This window comes from Podarcis melisellensis, assembly GCF_964234715.1.
Source record: "Podarcis melisellensis genome assembly, chromosome: 4".
In the NCBI taxonomy this organism is placed as follows: domain Eukaryota; kingdom Metazoa; phylum Chordata; class Lepidosauria; order Squamata; family Lacertidae; genus Podarcis; species Podarcis melisellensis.
In genome coordinates this window covers 27,723,898-27,746,779 of record NC_138531.1, presented here as the reverse complement: position 1 = coordinate 27,746,779, position 22,882 = coordinate 27,723,898, and the positions used below count along the sequence as shown (strand labels likewise).

The 22,882-nt window shown below is 43.4% G+C and overlaps 1 protein-coding gene and 2 long non-coding RNA genes across 4 annotated transcripts in view; 2 read left to right on the top strand and 1 right to left on the bottom strand.

The window, feature by feature from the left end:
• Positions 1-13,179, top strand: part of SH3RF3 (SH3 domain containing ring finger 3) — a 207,305-nt gene extending 194,126 nt beyond the window's left edge. Inside the window, exons 8-9 of one of the 2 annotated variants that reach the window (XM_081907378.1) lie at positions 5,855-6,192; positions 11,723-13,179. In XM_081907378.1, the coding sequence (XP_081763504.1) occupies positions 5,855-6,192; positions 11,723-11,891 (507 nt within the window). In that variant the 3' untranslated portion in view covers positions 11,892-13,179. The remainder of the gene's footprint in view (positions 1-5,854; positions 6,193-11,722) is intronic. The other variant, XM_081907377.1, reaches the window with a different exon arrangement.
• Positions 1-22,496, bottom strand: part of LOC309367866 — a 36,562-nt gene extending 14,066 nt beyond the window's left edge. The window contains exons 1-2 of the long non-coding RNA XR_014167400.1: positions 20,939-22,496; positions 497-607 (exon numbers count right to left, since the gene is read on the bottom strand). This is a non-coding gene — a long non-coding RNA (uncharacterized lncRNA). The remainder of the gene's footprint in view (positions 1-496; positions 608-20,938) is intronic.
• LOC309367870 lies at positions 16,713-18,529 on the top strand. The gene is made up of 2 exons (XR_014167404.1): positions 16,713-16,961; positions 17,036-18,529. It is a non-coding gene; the product is annotated as an uncharacterized lncRNA (long non-coding RNA).
• Positions 22,497-22,882: the final 386 nt, after the last annotated feature.

The following is a 22,882-nucleotide window of genomic DNA, read 5'->3' as shown; positions in this document are numbered from 1 at the left end:
GTGTAACAATTACGTACACACATCTATTTCACTGCATGTACATTTGGACCACATTCTGTGTGGACAAGCTTAAATCGGTGTGAGCCAGTTTGGTACAGTGGTTATAGAGTGTTGGGTTCAAATCCCCACTTAGCCACAAAGCTCATTGGTTGGGCCAGTCACTGTCTCTTAGCCTAACCCTCACAGGGTCGTTGTGACGATGTATGCCAGTTTAAGCTCCTTGCAAGAAAGATGGGATATCACTTCAACAACAGTAACTAGGGACTAAGCCTATTGATTTCAGTGAACTTAAATTAACCTTACATTGTGGCCGTTGTTCACACGAGCCAAAAGATGTGCTCTGTTGCTGCTGCTTCCTAGCACACGTATCAAAACAGATGTATATATGCAGTGATCACATTAGCTTTTTCAAAGGTGAATGCAACTTCATTTTACAACTTAGCCAAATATTCTCCAAAATGTATTCAAATGTCTAATCAAAGAACTGGATACTTACCAGTAGATACTGCATCAACATCGTCGTCATCAGTGCAGAAATGTGGTCTAGATTAGTGATGAACATAGATCACAGACTTGCCTCCTGGGTTAGAGCAAGGAGTGCTGGTCCCTGAAATTTATGTACAACGTGTATTAATTATTTTATCAAACCTGGTGGCCTTGCTGTAAAACAAACATCATTTTTCTCTTTTCAATTTATTATTACATTTATAGCTCACCTTTCCTCCAGGAGACTCAAGGTGGCCTACATGGTTCCCCACTTTCCATTTTATCCTCATAACAACTCTGCAACTACCACAAACAAGACCCTGTCCCAAGCCACCACTTAATGAGTCTCCTTCTGCAGATCATAGGACCTGTGCAGACTGAGAGAGAGGTGCTCCCATCAAGCATTTAGGCCCCAGGCCATTTGCCACACCACTCAGCACCTTGATATCAAAATGAGAGCCCCATGGTATCATCACCATAATAATAATAATAATTTATTTCTTATACACCACCCATCTGATTGGATTGCCTCAACCACTCTGGGCAGCTTCCAACACAAATACAGCATCAAACATTAAAAGCTTCCCGAAACAAGAGCTGCCCTTCAGATGTCTACAAAAAATTATATAGCTGTTTAACTCTTTGACATCTGCCGGGAGGGCATTCCGCAGGGCGACTGCCAAAAATGCCTTCTGTCTGGTTCCCTGTAATTTCACTTCTCACAGTGAGGGAACTGCCAGAAGGCCCTTGGAGCTGGAATTCAGTGCCTGGACTGAACAATGGGGGCAGAGACACTCCTTCAGGTACACAGGGCCAAAGGCTTTAAAGGTCAACACCAACACTTGGAATTGTGCTCAGAAATATACTGGGAGCCAATGTAGATCTTTTAGGACCAATGTTCTGTGGTCGTGGCAGCCACTCCCAGTCACCAGTTTAGCAGCTGTGTTCTGGATTCATTATAGTTTCCAAGTCACATTCAAAGGTAGTCATGTTGTTGTATTCCTATCAAGAAACAGGGACTGGGCTGGACAAGGCCTCAGTTCCCCAAATGAATCAGAGCTCTATGAGAAAAGACAAATCTGGAGAGGCAGATCTTGCCTTGTGCTCATCCTTTCTCACCCTCCTTTGTTGCTCCTCACTGAAGAAGACAACTAGCAGATCTGGCAAGATGCATTAATTTGAAAACTGTAAGTAGAAATTGTGGTAGAGCTCACAGTTCTCTGTTTACTCCTGATTACATTCACACAGTGCACTGAAAAGCAATGTGACAAATGGGCTTGAAAAGATGCGTATTTTCATCTGAGAGCCAGGATCGGCTGAAGCGTCCTCTCAAGTGGACAGGGCCCGCTTTTGTTGTGCAACTGTTGTGCAAACATTTCTGTTGCATACTGGTTTGAAAAATGGTGGCAGTAGTGACAAATTGTCTGGCTTTTCAGTGATCTTCGAGCAGTTAGCTTGCTTATAAATCTCTCTGGAGTAACTCAGAAAACCTTGTTTCATTTACTTTTTCAGCAAAGCCAGACACACTTCATGCTCACTATAATATAGTTGAGGGTGATAGTTAAAGGGAATTTTGGTGCTGACTACCCAAGAAGAGTGTAGCCTGAAGCTTTGTGAATTTGTGAGAGTTGGTTAGGTGAGGAGCTTGAGGGGAAGAAAATGCTTGCTACTATTGCATTAGCCAAGCAAGTTTTTTTTAAAATAAAATGAAGACCACCTACAAAAATCTAGATCTTAGGTGTTTCTTTTTTTCTTTAGAATTACACATATCAAGTTTCTGTCACTTAAGGAGATTAAAGAATGTAAAGCTGCGTGGGTTTATCGGTTTTGTTTTTAAAAAAGAAAATCTGCCTCTGGTAAAAGCCAGGAAGTTGAGATAATGTAAGTGTAAAATAAAAGTATTATCAAGCTGCAAGCTGCATTTCGTCATTGAATATTTCATTAGATTTCCAGAATATTCAGCACATTAGCAAAAAAATTCCTTTCTGTGTGTGGGTGTTTAAATCCCAGCGGCTTCTTTTTCTCCATAAAGAAAATGTGAGAACTTGAGAGTGCTAGTCAATATTCTAACCCAGTGTTCATTTCATACAAGTTAGCTAGAAAACCTTATTTATTGAAGCAGGGCTGAAGCCCACTTGCGATAGCCTTTTCCTGCTTGCTTAAAACACATTCTTTCTTTTCCTGTTTCCTTGACTGCCTTTTAAAGTTCCATTAGTTTCTCAAGAAATTTCAAGTTAGCCTGGCACACCTCAGAATGTCTTCAGCGTTGAATACATCACACCCAGCCTTTAAAAACAGCAGCAGTGTTTCACACAGACTTCCTAATTAATGTAAAAATTGATTACATGGTTGCGCGAACCCTTTTGAAAACACGTCCTTGTGCCTGCTTGAAAACCATGCGTGGGATGAAAGCTATCCATAGGGGTGTGTTCTTAAAAGGCTGGAAGCCTTATCACACTAAATTGATCAGCATCATCTTTCTGTTTAAAAAATCTCTTTCAACATCTTCACAACTCCTGCAATGCCTTTTCTTTTTTTACCGCAAATGTTCTAATGGCATTTAGAAAGTGGGGGTACATGGGCCACACCATTTTCTCAAGATGGCGTCGCAAAATCATTTATGAAAGGTTGACATGCTCCCTTGTTATTCTGCTATAGCATGGGTAGGCAAACTAAGGCCCGGGGGCCAGATCCGGCCCACTTGCCTTCTAAATCCAGTCCACAGATGGTCTGGGAATCAGCGTGGTTTTACAAGAGTAGAATGTGTCCTTTTATTTAAACTGCATCTCTGGGTTATTTGTGGGGCATACAAATTCATTCATTTCCCCCCAAAAAAAATATAGTCCGACCCCCCACAAGGTCTGAGGGACAATGGACCGCCCCCTGCTGACCCTTGTTCTGTAGTAAGCATTCATTGAGAACATGCCCTAGAGGTGATCGTAATTGAAAGAGTAGGTTCTTTATCCTTGTTCCTAATATAAACTTGGGTCACTTCCAGGCAACCTGTTTAATGGGAATTCATCCTGACTTGCTTGCGAAAAGATTAGATAGCATCGAACATTTCATGAGCATTCATCCTGATTTGTCTGTGCGGTTATTAGAGGGTGCTAAATCAAGCCAATGTTATCCCATTGTTTCTAGTGCATTTCCCCCATCACCAAAAAGTCCAATATTTTGGTTCAACGGATTTGTTTCACAAGAGCTCCAAATTATCTTACACTGCACAGCCTGAATTTGCAAGGTTCTGCATTTATCCCACCCCAAAATAGTAATCTCCATGGCATGTGGGAGCATATTTGTAAGGATATTTTGACCCCTGGAGAAGTTCAAAATCACCCAGTGGTAAGAGCTCGTGGATATGGTGGCCCCCTGACTGATCAAAACATGGTACTTCAGATTCTAGCTGGGAACTGCTGGATCAGCTTGCACACCTATTGCAACTTTTCCAGAACACATCAGCAAAGCCAGGTGCTTTCTTGGCCTCAAGTAATGGTGTTTGTGCTGGGAGAGGGGATATTTTGTCAGCAGCCAGCAGCATGGCATTGCATCATTGCAGATCAGGCTCTAAGGGACCCCATAATTTTGGGGGGTGGAGCTGAAGTGCCGTGCTCAGCAGCTGATGCTATGCTTGCAAAATATCCCAGGTTCAATTACTCATCTCTGAAACTCTGGAGAGCAGCTGCCGGTTAATGCAGACCAGTGTTCATCAACATGCAGTCCCCAGATGCTGTGGGACTACAACTCCCAATATCCATAGCCAGCTTAGCCAATTGTCAGGGATGATGGGCGTTGTAGTACAACAGTGTCTGAAGTCCCAAGGCTGAAGAACACTGATGCAGACAACGCTAAGCTTGATGGTCTATGTTTCTTCCCATCACGTCTCTTCCTCTGTCCCCAGAATTGCCCTTACCTGCCCCACCTCTCTTTTTCCCCTTTCTTTCCCCTTTTGGGGGTTGATTTAAATGGTAATCTGAGTTAGGATGGGAAGAATGGGCACTACCTGTATGTACTAAGACACCTTAGTTTTCCTTCACTTATGCCTGTAAAATTTGCTTTAAAACCTCAACCCAATTAATGAAAGGCTAAAGCTCAGCTCTGTGTTATCGTTTTCCTGTCATCATCCAAGTGCATGGATTTAGACATGCACATCAAAAAATGGTATTACAAGCATTGTACAAAACAGGGACTTTCTTCATCAGTATTCTTTTTCCAAACACTGTTGTGCACCGAACCCCAAGGGAGCAATTTACCATTTACCCCCAAAAAAACTCTGTTCTGTTACGTGGCAGCTGCTTTTGTCGGAGTATTAAGATGCTGCTGTATTTCCTCCTCCTCCCCAGCGAAAGTTTCATTCATTTATCTATTTATATCATTAAGCCACTCTTTGCACATGCAGCAACATTCCACTTGCAGAAATATTGATCCTACAGAAAAGCTTTAGTTGCAAAACCGCAAGTGGTTGCCGCTGGTTCTAATGATGGCAATTGAAAGAAAGCCCATTCAGAGACTGAATTGCTGCCCTGACCAAAGGTTTTGGGACAGTAGCAGCACATGGGATAGGACAGAGCTGTCCTCATGACCCTGACATCTTACCTAAGGGCAGAGGTACACCTGAAGTACCTCATATGCTTGATTTGAGGATAAAACGGAGGGGAGTGGAATATGCACACCTTGAACTCTTGGAGGAAGGGCAAGAAGATGTGAAATAAACATCTATGTAAAATTCAGGCTAGCTGCAATCTGACAAGAGAGCATTATGCCTCACAAGAACATGGCTATGTACACACCATACATTAAAGAACATGACTTCCTCCAAAGAATTGTGGGAACTGCAGGTCATTCCTCAGAGAGCATCAAGTCTGGCACCTTTAACAAACCGCAGTTCCCAGAACTCTTTAACTCTTTGGTGAAAGCCACCTGCTTTAAATGTAAGCCATGTGCGCAGCCCATGTTGATTTCTTGTCCTGATAACACAAAGGTCTCCAACACTGGGATTTAATCAAATCAGCCAAAAGGAAGGAAGCAATTTATTGTCATACTGAGGTCCTCGAGAATTTATTTGCCAGCGTGTAATGACAAAACACTGCTTCTGTTTCCTCCAGGAGTAGAATCAAATAACACTGCCTTTTCAAATTCCAGCTGTTTAGAGGCTGACTTTTCCCTTACTGGATGAGTCAATCATGTTTGTCACAATAGAAGTTCAATATAACTTCCACTGTGCCTCACCTTTCACAACACAAAACTTCTCTTAGTAAAGATAAGTTGCAAACAACGCTCACTTCCCAGTGCGTACAAAATGGCTGGCATTCATCTAAAAACCTGTAATTGGAACATCTCACTTGTAATCTTCTGTTTGATTCCTATGCAGAAAGAAAAGAAAAGTGGTCTGCTGAAGCTTCTGGCAGGAGCATCCACAAAAAAGAAATCCCGCTCTCCTCCGTCCATGTCCCCAACACATGACCCTCTGGCAGTGATGGAAGGGATGCTGCGGGGGGCTATGGGACCTGAACTATCCTCTCTCTCTAGCCACGGGAGGGCAGGCTCATGCCCAATTGAAAGTGAAATGCAAGGAGCGATGGAGATGGAGCCGCTGCACAGAAAGACAGGCTCTTTGGATTTGAATTTTCCTATTCCTTCTCCCATAAGGCAGCTTCCGCCTTCAATGGCAGCCATCCGTCCAGAACCTAAGCCATTGTCCCGAGAAAGGTATGTCATCCAATTAAGCGTGTTTACTTGTATTTTGGGTTAGCTGCCATCCTATGCAGAGTATTTTGTACAGAACCATTTTCATGTCATTGCTGTAAACTGGGAAGATCAGCTAACTAGATCATGGAGTTGGCAGAGACCTCAAAGGTGACCTAGCCCAAACCACCTTCCAACACAGGACACCTGCTGCAACAGCATCCCTGAGTTGGCCATCCAACCTCTGCTAAAAAAAACCCTAATGGAATGCTCTCCCTATTGAGGTCTACCTGGCACCAACTTCATCATTGTTTTGGGGCCAGGCAAAGATATTTTTTGTTTTCCAGCACATTTGAGCAGCACCAATGACTGGATTTCTCCCCCACTTTGATTATGTTCTCATATATAAAATAAAAATGGAATAATGTCGTCATGCTGCAGTTCACATGGCTGCTGACAGGTGGCGTTTCAAACTGCAGCATGACAGCAAGCTGGGCTGTCAGAGCTGCTAGACTGCTGCAGCAGCACTGGAGGCCAGAAAGGATGGAGATGGAAAGGCAGGCAGGCAGCCCCGGCCAGCAAGTTTGTGAGTGGGTATACCAGACAACTGAGCATCCTAAGCAAGCAAGTTGGCAGCCCAGGCAAACTCTAGAGGTTTTGGAACATCTAAGGAGAGAGGGGAAGGTTGGTTTTGGTGAGATCAGGAGGAGGGGTGACTTTGGTGAGGGATGGGCTGGGTGCAGGCAGAGTCAGCAAGGGAAGAGAGCAGGGGCACAGCCCCTTGCTTTTAATATGTTTGTATATTTTTATTAGGGACATGGGCGGCGCTGTGGTCTAAACCACAGAGCCTAGGGCTTGCCGATCAGAAGGTCGATCGGCGGTTCGAATCCCCGTGACAGGGTGAGCTCCTGTTGCTCGGTCCCTTCTCCCAACCTAGCAGTTCAAAAGCACATCAAAGTGCAAGTAGTACCGCTCCGGCAGGAAGGTAGATGGTGTTTCCGTGCGCTGCTCTGGTTCGCCAGAAGCGGCTTAGTCATGCTGGCCACATAACCCGGAAGCTGTACGCCGGCTCCCTCAGCCAATAAAGCGAGATGAGCACAACAACCCCACAGTCGGCCACGACTGGACCTAATGGTCAGGGGTCCCTTTACCTTTACCTATATTTTTATTGCATCCCTGTATTTTATACTTGTACACCACATTGTGACATTCTATTATGGGAAGCAATTAATAAATTCAATCACTTCATTAACTCCCTGCCTGCTGTGATTCCAATTAGCCACTCCCCACTCCCAGGGCTGCTATTAGCATTTTTAAAAAGCATGCACATTATTAAGTGCAAAGACTCAGTTTTCAACCCTCAGAGATCATGAAAAAAACCCCACCCTATAGCAGACTTCTGAATAACCAAGCATATGTGGGAAATAAGAATTGTTTCCATTTTACAAAAAAAATTGGTTCTCTCTGTGTGTCATAATTCACGTCAGAATGTCTGGGCACGAGGGCTAGCAGATTTAGTAGCAAGGCTGCTTTATTTGGCTACTGGTAGGACAAGTCAGTAGGAACATTCCCAGACTTGAAAGCATTGAAGCCTGCTCCATGATGCCAACTGTTGTATTTCCACCAAAACCCAGAAAATTTAGCCTTACTCTTAATTTACATTTTTTCTTCTAACCAGGCATGATAAAAATACTGCTATTCTCTTAGCCCCAAGAATGGAAGTTAAGCAAGGGCAGTATTGTGAAGCTGTGGAATAGAAAATGCACAGAGCCAGGCGACCAGCCTGTGTTCTCATTGTTTGCACAATAAGCTGCAAATGGAGTTATACAGATGGGCCTCTTAAAACATTACAGATAGTGCTAATTGCACTTTGTAGTAGCTGAGAATTCAGATCCTGATTTTCAGGCGTTTTGATTCCCCGAGTCTTAAATCCGAGAATAACCTCTAATTGAAATAAGCTTAATTATACTCAGCAGGCAAGGTTTTCTAATTGATTTATGAATTAACTTCCATATCACTGGTTTATCTGCACCCCTTAACTGATCATATGGTTCTTTATGCCTATAAATGAGGAATATTAATTACCTTTGCACTCTAGGAAGGATAATGCCTAGCCCTGGATCATTTGAGCAGCTACATTAAACACTTGTCTGGAAGTTCATTCCACATCCAATTGTACTCATTAAGTCACCCAAGTGCTCAGTAGTACAATTTTAAAAATAAAATAAAATACATGTGTGAAGCTGCATTTCACATCTGGCAACACAGTGACGTTTTCATCCAGTGGCGTAGCGTGGGTTGTCAGCACCCGGGGCAAGGCAAGTAATTTGCGCCCCCTAACCCGTGGATTTGCGCCCCCTAACCCTAACCCCCAGATGTTGTGCCCGGTGCGGCCGGCCCCCCCTGCACCCCCCACGCTACGCCACTGTTTTCATCTTCACACTCAACATGTTTGCTTGTTTGTATTTTACTGTATACATAATTCGTTCAGTTCTATAGATGAAGTAAAGTGCATGGGTGGGTTCAGATGAACAGATTCATATTTTATGCAGCACTTGCGGCTTGACACCCACAAATATATAAAATACGGGAGAGTTAGGCAACTCTAATAAAACACAGCAGGCACAGCTTCATTAAATGTGAACCCCCAAAATTGGAATCCCCTCCAAACTGATGCTAGTATTTTTTACTTGTTTTGTACCCTGAGCCCCGCATTTTGTGCCCACCACCACCTAGCCCAGGCATAGGCAAACTCAGCCCTCCAGATGTTTTGGGACTACAACTCCCATCATCCCTAGCTAGCAGGATCGGTGGTCAGGGATGATGGGAATTGTAGTCGCAAAACAGCTGGAGGGCCGAGTTTGGCCATGCCTGACCTAGCCATTGCAAGAACACTCCTTGCAAGAAGGAAAACAATTGTTAATTACTGCAGTGCATTTTGTGGGGCTTCCTAAGCCTTGGGGGTCATTGCTTGTTGTCATTCCTACCTATTAATGGGCTAAATTTTAATTGCAATAAAAGGTAGAGGAATTAATCACACTGATTAATTGTTTGCAGCTTGGAGTGGAATTCAGAGCCGACTGTGCATTTTGTAAGACATTCTGTATGAAACTAATCAGATAATGAAGCCCGGGGAGGGAATGGCTCGGATTTTCCTTCACTGTAGCACATTCTAGCCTGAATTTATTCCAATTCTATTTTCTTAACACCTGCTTCCTTCCAGTGCTGTTTGCCTAAACATATAACTGCTGTAATCAGCACAACTGAGATAATCCAGTTTCATCACTGCGAGAGCTGTCAGGAAATGCCTAGGAGGTGCTGTTATGTGCTTAATATTCCTGGTCCTTATAATGCTGTATTTGCCTGGTCTGGCTGATCAATGGAGCAGGACACCCAAGACCCACCATTTGTGTTATATTTTGCAAAAAAAATCAAATATGTGAAAACGTTTTGGCAGATAGCAAATCCCTATGTGCCTATGTACACATAAGGTAAAGGTAAAGGGACCCCTGACCATTAGGTCCAGTTGTCTCCGACTCATCTCACTTTATTGGCCGAGGGAGCCGGCGTACAGCTTCCAGGTCATGTGGCCAGCATGACTAATCCGCTTCTGGCAAACCAGAGCAGCGCACGGAAACGCCATTTACCTTCCCACCGGAGCGGTACCTATTTATCTACTTGCACTTTGACGTGCTTTCGAACTGCTAGGTTGGCAGGAGCAGGGACCGAGCAACGGGAGCTCACCCCGTTGCAGGAATTCTAACCACCAACCTTCTGATTGGCAAGTCCTAGGCTCTGTGGTTTAACCCACAGCGCCACTATGTACACATAGTATCCCTTTAGATACTATGTAGAGTTTTGCCATTTGTAAATTGGGGTGGGGGAAGACACCAATTTATTGTGTTCTGAGCTCTGGTTTTCCACATCTGCTTTGAATTGCAGTTGGACAGTTTGAGCAGATACAGAATGCTTCTGCCACTACAATGCACCTAAATTTGAACAGTTTGAAGTAAAATAAAATGTTGCATTTCCATTCACCAGGAAGATGGGGTCCAACAAACTCTGCCCTATTTTGCTTATTCCATTATGCACATCCATACACAGTTGCAAGATTTGAAACCTGGGATCATTTTAGCTAAAATTACTCTAATTGAATAATGCAATTAGTCAGCACTGAAGCAGCATGTCTAAAATAATGTGAACATTCATTTGCATAATGGCTGAGATTGGCAGCGCTTTGCAAAGTGTAGCAGAACTGCCCATGGCAGTATGATAGACTTTCTCCATAGCTAGCCAGTAGTCCACATTTCAAACCCTATTACTTGCATTGGCACACCCGGAGGAAGTGACAGCCTGATTTACTGGTGAGGGGGAAAGATGACCAGCTTATTTTGGATCGCTCATGAGCAGGGATGTTGGAGAATTCTGTCAAAAATGGAAATGGGAGCAGCAATTGCCAATGTTTGCTTATTCTTCCCGTGTCCAGAACAGAAATCAATCCAGTGAATACAACTGGTATTCACTATTTCACTATTGGTATCCGCAAATTATATGTAATTGTGTGTGTGTGTGTGTGTGTGTGTGTGTGTGTGTGTGTGTGTGTTCCCCATTGGCATAGTTTCCTTCACAATGAAATGAATGGGGTGGAATAATTTAATAACAATGTAATTTGTGTCAATTGCACAAATTACATAATTTCATCACAGCAGACAGCATAACAAATAACATTTTCGGCAGAAAGTGAACTGCAGCAGAACAGAAACAGGGCTGCTTGCAACAAATACAAGACAACTGCCTCCTTACGTCCCGACTCATGAGTGCTATATTCTGCACAGTTGTGCAATCATGTCAAAATACACAGCTTTTCTCCAGGCATTTCAGATGCAATATGATGCTCAACAGTGTAATGGTGACCCCTCCTATGCTTAACCGATGATGTTACACTGTTAGTGAAGGGTCATGCATCTGATCCATGATCAAATGCTGGCAGCCACTCCACTAAAGGAACAGCGAAATGCAAGTATAATAAACAAAAGAAGCCAGTGACTTTTTAAATATATCCTCTTAGCTGAAAAGCAAGGTACAGAGATACTCTCTCAATAAATCAGCTTGTGTATTTGCCTGGCAGCTACAGATGACCAGGAATTCTATGCAAGCCTGTGAGCAAGAAACCAAGCAGGCTGCTGGAGCGAAGATGGTCTCTGAGCTGCATCCAGATAGCTATGTTATGGGGCAAAAATAAATGTAAATGCTAAATAAGTAAAATGCAGCAGCTGCTGAAGCAGGGACGTGCCTCTCTGTCCTTTTTCTGTTACCACCCCAGAGGCTGGTAAAGCATTCTGCAGCCTAGTAACTTTTGACAGCTTATTGATAAAACTGACATAAATATATGCATTGTGTAAGAGTTTCTGGCGTGGGAACTTTCCACATCATCATTCCCAGCCAACCTATGCGGTTGCTGGTTCCAAATGTAGATCTCTGACCCTTCCAGGGAGTAGAAGTAGAGCATATGAACCACCACCTGCAATAAGGTCTACCCTTCTGTCTCTTAAAGGTATCGTGTTGTGGTCCCCTATCCCCCACAAAGCGAAGCCGAGATTGAACTGAAAGAAGGCGACATCGTGTTTGTCCACAAGAAAAGGGAGGACGGTTGGTACAAAGGGACTTTGCAGAGAAACGGCAGGTCAGGCCTCTTTCCTGGGAGCTTTGTGGAGAGCTTCTGAGGGCTTGAGCTCCACGCTTTTTGGACTCGAAGGACCTTTCACAGGAAATTCCATAGCACAAAAAAAAAGAAACAGCGAAGGGAAACTTTCCTAATTTCCACTGCCATAACAAGAACTGTAATTATTATTTCCAAAGACTCCGCAGGCTCTTTGATATTCAGCCCAGGAGATGAGGTCTCTCGCTGTGCTTTCAAACCCACGTACGGTACATACAAGCAGAATTGCTGTAGTCGTGCCTTCCACTCGGAGTCGAAGACTGAGAGGACACACATTCGGGTTGTATCTTAAGCTAAAGTCCAGCCGCCACACTTTGTGTAAATGATAAAGTATGTTTTTAAAAAAAGAGGGGGGGAATTAAGAAACTTGTTATATTGCTGTAATTTATTTGTCTGAGCTGCAGTGTTCTTATTACTGGCCTATGCAAGAGGGACTTGAGTTTCAAGAGGAGTGCAAGGGGGACTCTTGAACTTGTCTGTTTTCCCAGGTGGGGGTAAAGGAAGCTCATGGACGGAACGCAACCCACTGAAATCTGCACATTGTTCGGCTAGACAGAATTTGGGAGTCCAAAACATTGCCAGCATTCCTTTCTAATAGATACCTCAAAATATTCTGCTTAAGAATACTAGTCAGGGCTTTTTCATACACCGTGCACCCCCAGAAAAATATTGAGAGTAGCGTTCCCAGTGTCAGGCGAGTCAACACTGGAAAAGTGCATTTTCCCACGACTTCCCAACCCATTCTGAAAGCCAAATCCTATGTGTGACAATGGACTGCATGACAAAGTCACGTTGAGCAGTGTGGACACCACATTGAGATTTTTTCTCTTGTCACTGCATCTCCTGTAGTTAGCTTAATAGCGCATCAAAGATTTCATACGAAGAGCCAACAATCTGATATGCTGGACTGACTATCATCAACTACATGACGTTTTGGTTAGCCATTACTTTTTCTTTCCTTTGCAGCATTTTAATTTTGATTGTTGCTTTAATGTATTTCAGATAAGAGAGCTTTTATACAATATACTTTTCTAATGCAAGAAATGTTATACATTGCAAACTCCATATAGATAAGGAAAGTCCTACTTCGCATACATAACGGCGCTACTTTTCATTTAAAAACCCAGTTAAGAAATACTTGATTTGGCATGTCAAATTAAAAAATTGTTCTCAAGTATGCAAAAGATCTTACTGTGGCCATACTTGCTACTGACACTGAAGCAACTGGGGCCAGGATACAGATAGGGCCACAAGCAGAAGAAATCCTTGTGAAACTCTCTGCATCAGGAGCTCCCAAACTGGTCTACAGTGGTACCTCGGGTTAAGTACTTAATTCGTTCCGGAGGTCCATTCTTAACCTGAAACTGTTCTTAACCTTAACTTTAGCTAATGGGGCCTCCCGCTGCTGCTGCGCCACTGAAGCACAATTTCTGTTCTCATCCTGAAGCAAAGTTCTTAACCTGAAGCACTATTTCTGGGTTAGCGGAGTCTGTAACCTGAAGCGTATGTAACCTGAAGCATATTGTAACCCGAGGTACCACTGTGTATACCTACCTGTGCTCCATGAGTTTCATTCAGTTGGTCCAGCACGTGTCTATGGATGAAGATGGGAGACCCCATATCCATTGCATCAAATAGACATATTTATTTTTAATTGTATTTTATTGCTCTTATGTCTTATATTCTGTGGAACTCAAATTGTAATACAAAATAAAAGAAGCAATAACAATGCAATTAAAAAAATCATACAGCATCTACGCACTACAATTGCTACAACAGGCAGAGAAACCGTCAAGTGGCCCCTAGCAATTTCAAGTTGTCCATGGGGGGACATTTGGGGGCCCCTGCTCTATGTGGAAGGCTTTGCACAAGCTATGCGTACAAGTAGCTTCGTGAAACAGGCTTCCACACGGGGAAAGTGTTCTCTGAATGCACCTCGCGTGAGCTGGTTTCACAAGGAATATTACCTTGATCTGCTTGTGAAAAGCAAATCTCTGGATTCTGGTCAGCAACTGCTATAGAGTGTGACAAAAAAGAAGAAGTAGTAAGAGATGGCAAATAGGCAAAGCGATTGAATTCGATCCAAAGACGCATGGGTGGAAGGGAAACAGCTTGCTAGTGGCATTCAGCAAACCCTTACGAAAGAGATCACACAGTGCTATAATAGGCATGCTCCACAGCAGCACTCGTGCTTTCAACTGCAGGAGAACATCTGTGGATTTATGCAAGGCTATTGCATGAGCTGTAAAGCAGCTGTGCTGTGAGAGGAAGCCCCGCTCCACACCCAGAAGGGCACCTTTGGATTCAACCCATTATTCATTGACTGAATGAAATTCCATTGGTTAGCTCAGATACCTACACATTCATTTATCATCTGTTGTATTAGAAGATACTCCTATGTGTATTTTTGTATCCTTTATTGTCGCTAATGTCAGGCTCCTAAAGATCAAAACCTTTCTATTGCTTGCTCCGAGCAACCAGAGGGGAGTCGGAATCTTAAGAATCACTTAAATATACAGTGGCCTGTTCCTTACACACAAATATATTGTGTCGGAAGCCTCTTCAAAGCATAGTACGCTGTCTAGACAGCGATAATTACTGGAGATTTGGGAGCTTTTCCAGGAGGATTCATTTTAATTGACTTCTACATGGCAATAAAAAGAACACTGCAGGTTCCCGCAAGCACAGAACGCTGGAATTCTTATTTCTCTCTGTCTCTGAACATCAGAGAGAAGATGGCTGTAATTACCACTATCAAAATGTGATTTGTTTCTGTAGAAATGTATAGTTCTGAACAGTGTTTGGTTTTCTAACCTGGGTCAAGCTACATAATAATAATAAAATATTCAGGCAATAGACGCTTCCGGCAACCAAGAACTTAAAGGTGCAATAAATAGGAAGCAAGAAAATAAACCTGTCATAAATCATCTGGTGACATCTGTTAAAAAAAAATTGTCAAAGAGACAGAAGGATATTTTTAGCAATGTCTTTTGCTCGGTTTAATTCAGGCAGTGTATACTGGAAACACCACCCCAAATCTTCCCATTGTTGTAATGTATTACTTTGTCCTGCATAAGCTACGCTCTTCTCATTCTAAGATATGAGCAGAAATCAAGAGACATAGCCCGTTGCTCCTTCAAAATGTAGGGTAATGTTTTTTTACTCTCTTAATTTTAACATGCCAGACTAACAGCCCAGTCCCAAAACTTGCTGAAACAATCATCAGTTACTTGGATAGATAAGACCCATTTCTGATGACACCAGCTCTGAGGGCAGATACTCATACACAAATAATTATGGGGTGCTAGCTATATTCTAGGAAGCCATATTCATTGATGGAAATATTCAGATAATCTCGTATATATAGAAAAGCTGGTACAACAATACAAACAACATGTATTTCATTCGCCAGGGCACACAAAGATTAAAGAGAGGATATGTGGAAGTAGTACAAGTGAGTTCAAAAACATTTCAGCTGTTACTCAGGTTACTTTCCATCTTCTGTGGGATACTCTAGGTAGAACGTCTAGCTTTAGCTAGAGCTACCCTAGAGCAGACATGCCTAAACTTATTTGGCTCAAAGATTGGAGTCGCCCTCAGCCAGCCCTGTGACACCCACAGGTCAGTGGTGTGGCCACCCCACACTCTCACACGGGCACACTGCCCCCTCCCACAGCAGATCAGCTGACAAGGGAGATATTGCCACCTTCCTGCTCATCAAATCATCCTTCTGATGACTGGACAGGGAGCCAATTTGCATCCCTGTCAGATTCGCTGGGCCTCATGCCTTACTAAATCTCTCCAACCCCTGCCAGGGCTGTGTCAACTTTTATGGTTGTTTCTTTTGCCACTGCTACCAAACTTGGAGGGGCTTGAGGGGGGGCCAGGGGAGACCCCCAGTTCTACAGGAGGCTAAGGCTCACCTGTGCCTTCCCCAAAGGGGAGTTTACCTGAGGATATCGGCATGCCCTAATTTCAGCTGTCACTCGTCTCTCAAGCCCGTTTCGATTATACCCCCAACACACACACACCAGGATCTGCCCTTCTTGTCTCTCCTGTAGATGGGAGTGATTTAGGCACTGGTCTGGCCAGAGTAAGCCTTCTCATGAATTGTCCTGAAGCACACACTTTGGCCAGCCCATTCTGTTCCCTCCTTCCCATCTACCTCTTCTCATCATTTAAAAACAAATGACACAATCAAGGCAAATCTTAACACTTTTAAATTTTGTTTTCCCTAGAAGATGTTTGGGTACGTGCTTAAGTTCCACCTTAAACTTCAAAATACTCGAGGGGGAGGGCAAACTGCTTATTGCACACTAAAACATGTAAGAGTGCCATGATGCCATTTGTTTATTTAAAAAAATGAAATAAAGCAAAACTAGCTGTTTCAGGAGGGGCAGTTAGAGGGAGGAAATAGGTAGGGTGTGCAACTTAACCCTTCCCTTGCCTGATGTTTTGTTCCCAATGGCTCCCTACCCAATACAGGATTCCAACCGTGTTTTTGCATGCATCTTTGACACATTCAGGGAAGAGCTGCTTGAGAATGTGATTTGGAGAGGGAATACAGTGGACAGCATAAGGATGGGATGGGTGCTCCCTTCTCTGCCACTTCATTGCTCGAAATCTCGGAAGTGGCTTTGCTGGTTTTTTAAAAAATGAACCACAGTACTTTTACATGTGTTAGCGTGTGATGTGTCTGTTACCCTTAAATATAGCTGTAGCATGCCCTGGTCAATTGTGACTTTTGACTTCCAAGTGTGAGAATATCTGTGGCCGGCAATGTAAAGTGTCATTTTCCCCCCTGGGGGAGGTAAAAGGGTGATGGAGTGTTTTCTTCACCAGCATCTGTATTCAGAACTGAGAAAAGATGGAAGGGGATGGGCAGAGGAAGATGGTTTCTCTTCTGATTTGCTTTGGAATTATTGCAACCAATTGTCTGGACCAAATCCATGTTGGTGCTTCCTTAGTTTGAGCAAGGAAACATTCCTCTCACAAGTAAACAGGGATTAAAGACATTGCGTTCTCCCACTTCCTATGATACATGGTTTTCTAAAAAATAAATAAATCTCAAGCAGTTCAGCACAGTGCACATAATTATATGCTTCCTATGATACATGGTTTTCTAAAAAATAAATAAATCTCAAGCAGTTCAGCACAGTGCACATAATTATATGCTTAATACTGAAGGCTCTCTACAGTGGACCAAAAATGGCGGCTGTTTGCCATAGTTGTGACAGCCTCTCTTACATAGTGTCAAAAGAGTTTTGCACGAGTAAGTCAGATGTGAGCATTGTGTACTTCAGCTGTAGATGGAAGGCCAGGATTCAAATAACCACACAACTAGTTCCACGTATCTAAGGCGGCTTCAGAGATGTTTCCTGAACAAATCTCCCCGCCCAGTGCTGTATGGTAAACCACTTTTGAAACCGAGGGGAGCATCAAAGGCAATTTATTGGGGTAGGGTTGCTGTTCAAAGAAAAAAGGCGCAAATCTTCCTAGGCACACAGATGTCCATGCATGCATCTAAAGTTGCTTGTTCTTTGATAAACAAGGCCACCCCTTATCTAGAATTGGTTTCTTTGCTGTGCTCAGAATATAGAGCAGTGAAGGGTCTTAGCTCTTGCACAGTGTATTCATCCAACCATTCACGCAACAACAGCACCAAGGAATCATCACCCTTTGGCAGGGATATTATTGCCAAAAAGCTTTTGCACATCTCTGTATGAAGGTGTTAATCCATATTCCACAAACTCCACTAGGCCAAAACGCAACAATTTGCAAACACATCTTTTCTGAATTCGGTATTTTTAAAGGTTGTGCCACCCACTGGCAGAGGAAGAGGAGGGTGGGGAGAGCGCACCACACCCGGCAGCACAATCCCAGTGGGGTGCCATCGCAGCTGCCCCCCTGCCCGCGCAGGGTACTATGCCCCCTCAGGCAGCACACCACGCCCCCAGGACATGCACCACGCCCCTGGGGTGCACGCCAGCCATGCCCACGCCTGCTCTCCACCACCCCCCCATGCTGGAGCATGAAGCTCTGCCACTGGTGCCCCCACATTCACTCCGATCCCAGCATTTGATGCTTAAAAACCCATCGCTCAAATTTCCTCTGAGGTAAGTATTTCTTTGACTGTTTGAAGCTCCAACAACATTTGAACAACAGATCTTAGTTCTCATCTATCATGGTAGCTTGGAGAACTCTCCTGTAGTGGATCAGTTTCACATATGTAGCACAAACACAGAATGCAAAAGACAAGGCAGGGATTCTGGATAGTGACCTCTGTGTGGAAAGTATTAGCTCTTCCGGTGGTCCATGTTGATAAACGGCATTCAAAGGACAGGAAGCATGGGGAGGGAGGGGGGAGTGTGTGCACACGCATGTGTGCGTTTCCTAAGACAGCAAATGAACAGAATTGTCCTGGCAGCCTTGTTTTGTAAAATGCCAGGTTTGTTGTACTGGAGAAGGTTTCTGCTAAGTGAACAAACCCTTTGTACTTTGCACAGTTCAGGAAAAAAATGGTTTTTGTTACACATGGATGTTAACATACAATTTTGAAAAAACATCAATGGTTATTATGAGTACAAGCGAACTGCAGTTACTGTGTTTCTCATCCTTTAAATAAAATAACCATTAATGTAACCCAAATGAATACGTGTGGTTCTTTTTTTAATTGGATGGAGAGCAATAGAGATTGAAAAAATAAGAGTCAAAGGCCCAATGGGTCAGCCTGTCATGCATGAAGCACCAAATCATTCTATGGTAATACGGGGCCAGGATTTTTGCTCACATGCTCCTCGGTTGCATTCCTGATTTGTGACAAACCATTGTTTGCCCTTACATTGGAACCAGCAAATTATGGTTTGCATAATCAAACCAAGGTTGTAAATCTGAATCAAACCCTGGTTTGATCTTTGTTTTCCGGGCAAACCCAAGCCATAGTTTCAGGACCGACTCTACCATTAGGCAGAATGAAAACACCACCTCAGGTGATAGATGCTAACAAGTGAGGAGTAGACAAGCCAAGTGTGCTGCCTGGTCTGTCTTGTGCCTCTTAAGCTAGTCTGCTGCCCTCAGATGCAGTGACATGCTGCCCTGTTACCAGTGTTGAAGTAAGATTCAACTACCAGTCAGGACAGACTTTGAAGATGTAATGGGAAGAGGCATGATCTTGTCCTTTACCTCAGGCAGCAAAATATTTTGGTCCAACCTGCAGAGTTTTCCAGTTTGGATGTACTGGCAAAATCATGCTTTGCTGCAAACCATCAAGTCACAAATTAAGAGGCAGGAGGAGAGAGAGGAAGCAAAAGTATATGAGCCCAGTGCTCAGCTATGTAGCACCAAATCATGGCTTGGTGCTATATGTGAACTTGATCCAGTTATTCCAAATGTAAGCCGCAAAAAAAATCCACACCCAAATTTTCTTGCAAAGGGTTGCATTCTGTAATACTTTGGTCTCATTGCTCTTGAAGTTTACTTGTTCAAATCATGGCATTGACCAGTCCAGCTCTTAATCTACACGAATGCAACCATCACCTGCTGCCTGATCCTTGGAACTGGAGGGACTGAACCTAGAACGTGTTGCATGCAAATCATGTGGCCTACCGCCGAGCTCTCTTTCCTCCCCAATTTCTTTCCAGATTTATTTGAATGGCGCACATAAGGCATATTTATGAATGCCTATCTTTTAAATTCTATTCATTTCTCTGCACATCTGGCCTGAGCCCCGTCAGTATCAGCCTGTTAAAATTGTTCCCGAGGATTAGACTGACATCCTAGGGCCACCATCAATGCTCCATTTAGCATCCATAGGAAGGTGTTTACACCGGGAAAATTCCCCTTGGTGCGATTTGCGAGAGCAGACTCTGTGAAGGGATACTGTCAACTTCATAGGATTCACTACAAGACACCAGCCATTTCACATGTCTGGACCTAGGGGGTCTATTCTAGGAAATGTCTTGGGAATGTTATGCATTGGAGAGAGAAACTAGGTCACACAGCAGTATGAAAAGTAAGAGGCTCTATGGTGTAGAGACTACACACAGAGACTGCAACAAGAAAACTGAAGCTGGATGCAGTTAGTTTGCAGAGCTTTGCTTCCAGGGACTGGAGAGCCTTGAAGTCTTCTTTTTATTTTTTCTCGGAACATTCCAGTTTGTTTTCAAAAAGAACACCATGCCTATTTCTAAACTTTCCTGGAAAAAAGATCCGGCATTTGTGGTTTTTTCACAGTTCCATGAGCCCTTCCTGACCTCAGCGGCTCTTTACAACATGGCAAAACTGGCAGAGGTAATGCTGGGTTACTCCGTGCCAAGTCAAATATATGATCTGTACACTAGCAAGAAAGCCAGTGCATGATAACAGTTTGAGGGGAAACCCCCATTCTTCACATTGCAGACATCCATCTAGATCCTTAAATTATTTTCAGAATATTTACAGATTGATTTGCAGCTCCTGCTTGGGGGAAACAAACCATCGGAAGTGTGAGGAAGGTGATTTGAACACATACACCAGTGCATTCCATGATGTGTTTTCAAGACCTACCTTATTCCCGTGAATGCAATATGTTTTAACTGTGTGGGTTTGTCACCCTGAGGCCAGCTGGTGAAGGGCAGGCAATTAAATTAATAATTCACAGGGCAGAAAATGTATGTTCATGACACTTTCCGTATCGGCCTGAATATAAGCCTCATCTTTTTCTTCCAAATTCCAACCATGAAAAGTTTAAAGTGCGGCTTAAATTCACGACCTTACAAAAATTGGCTTTTACGGCATCGCTGCTGAAACAGACATACGGTAAAACGGAACAGGTGTGAGTGCCTTCAGAATTTTAAGGGAGCAGCTTATATCCGGGTATTGTCTTTTTGTCTTTCTTTCCCCTTTGAATTTTAAAGGTGCGACTTATATTCAGGTCCGGCTTATATTCAGGTCAATATCATATAAGGTCTTATCACCCCTGCCTCCTGCTCACTGTGTACCCAATCTTGAGTCTGAGCCTCTTCCAGCTCCTCGCCTTAGGACCTTCACTCTCACCCTTTGACCTAGACTAACCTCTCTCAGCCTGTCTCTGTTTGCCTACCCAGTTCTCCTGCAGACTGACAACCTGCTCAGCTTTCTTTCCTGTGCACCATCACCGGTGTCTCCTCTAGATACTCCTTTCATTCAGAGGAGCCTCGTCTTTGTGACGGCCATTCCTGGGGCCGACGGTGATAAGAGCGACCCTTTATCGACTCCCGGGCACCATAAAAACTGCAGACAGAAAGCTGGTTTTTATAAGATTCTTTTTCTTCTTTTTTTTCCCTCCGATAATTGTCTGGGATCTACGTTAATGGAAATGTAAATCGACTGCCACTGTGCTAAATGACAATCAGGTTTTGTTTGACGGAGCTGAAAAGTATCTTATTGAGAACGTTGGCACCAAACAATCTAAATGCAAATTTAGGTGGGGTTGGGAGGAGGGTATTTTAACTTTTGATGAGGTTATTTGATAATGTGGGAAGGTGGAATTGGCTTCCAGTTCATAAAAATCATCAATGTGCATAGCAGTTCAATGACAGAGGTCAGGCTTTCTGTATTATTTTAAACGAACTGGACTAAATTATTCTGCTTTCATTTTCTATTACACATTTAAGAAGCAAAACAAGCATTGAGGAATATTACCCATATTCCAGCAATATGCAAACTTGAAAGGTAATCCCAGGAAATTACAATGTACCCACCTCTTTAATCCTGTTACTGTATTTCTAAATCCTGGTCTGTCATATCTGCTTTCTTTACACTAGGAGCACAGAGAAATCCTGTGCTTATGACATACTCGGCTTCTCAGATTAGCAGGTGCGTATTTTCAGACACGGTCAAATCAATTTGCAGAAACACATTTTGACTTGCCTCTTCCTATAGCGATAACAGGGTCACTTGCAGCTACCAGCTTAGTATCAGTCCTAAGGTAGGATCTCACCCCATCACACATAGAATAATAACAGAGTTATTTTCTACACTCCCCCCCCCCGTTAACTTCGTCTTTAAGGTTTCATAGGACTATCTGTTGCTTTTGCTGAAAAAGACTAACAGGGCTACCCCTCTGTTAATACATTAACTATGGGGGGAGAGTAATTCATTTGTAAACATTTGTTGATTGCATAGATACACACACCCATTGTGAGCTATGATACATGTAAAAAAAAGGGAGGGGGTATTTCCACATCACCGGGCAGCAAAACGGAATAGAGACGTGTGGCAGAAGGGAAAATACCTGATGAGAACGAATGTCAGAATGGGTTTAGGCACATGTGTGCATCCCTAGTATACAAGCAAATAACTTTGCCAAGCTTTCATCTAAATGCAAATGGCAGGTACAGTGGAGTCTTCTTCATCAGGACCACAGCAAGAAGGCTCTGTTTATATTTCTAATCCCTACCTGCTCTGATCCCAAACTCTAGCATCGCCCCTCCTCCACTGCTGTATTTCTTTAAAAAAACACCAAAATACTGGAATTGGGCCCTAAGTAAAGCATGCCATGTACACTCACACTACAAAGAGATCATAAGCCACCTATTCTCAGCAGCCAAGAGCACTCTAGCTAGATGCTGGAGGGATCTGTCAGCAGTGAACATGGACTACTAGTACCATGGATCTATCAGCAGTGAACATGGACTACTAGTACTAGTATGGGAAACAGCCTTACTAGACATAGCTGTCAACTTTCAGATTTGAAAATAAGGGATCAGCAGCCTCGAAAATAAGGGATCAGCAGCCTCACCAGTCCCAGGGACAGTCTACGGGATATCTAACAATCCGGGATAGCAGCAGGAAGCAGTGGGAAATGGTGCTGGAATAAGGGAATTTCCCGCAAAAAAAAGGGAAGGTTGACAGCTATGCTTACTAGGTAAGCTAACCAAGAAACTGAAACTGGCGCAGGAACAAATAAAAGAGGACACCTTCACCCTGGTGTGGCTCCCCTTTATTACACACACAGCCCAACAAGACAACAACAGG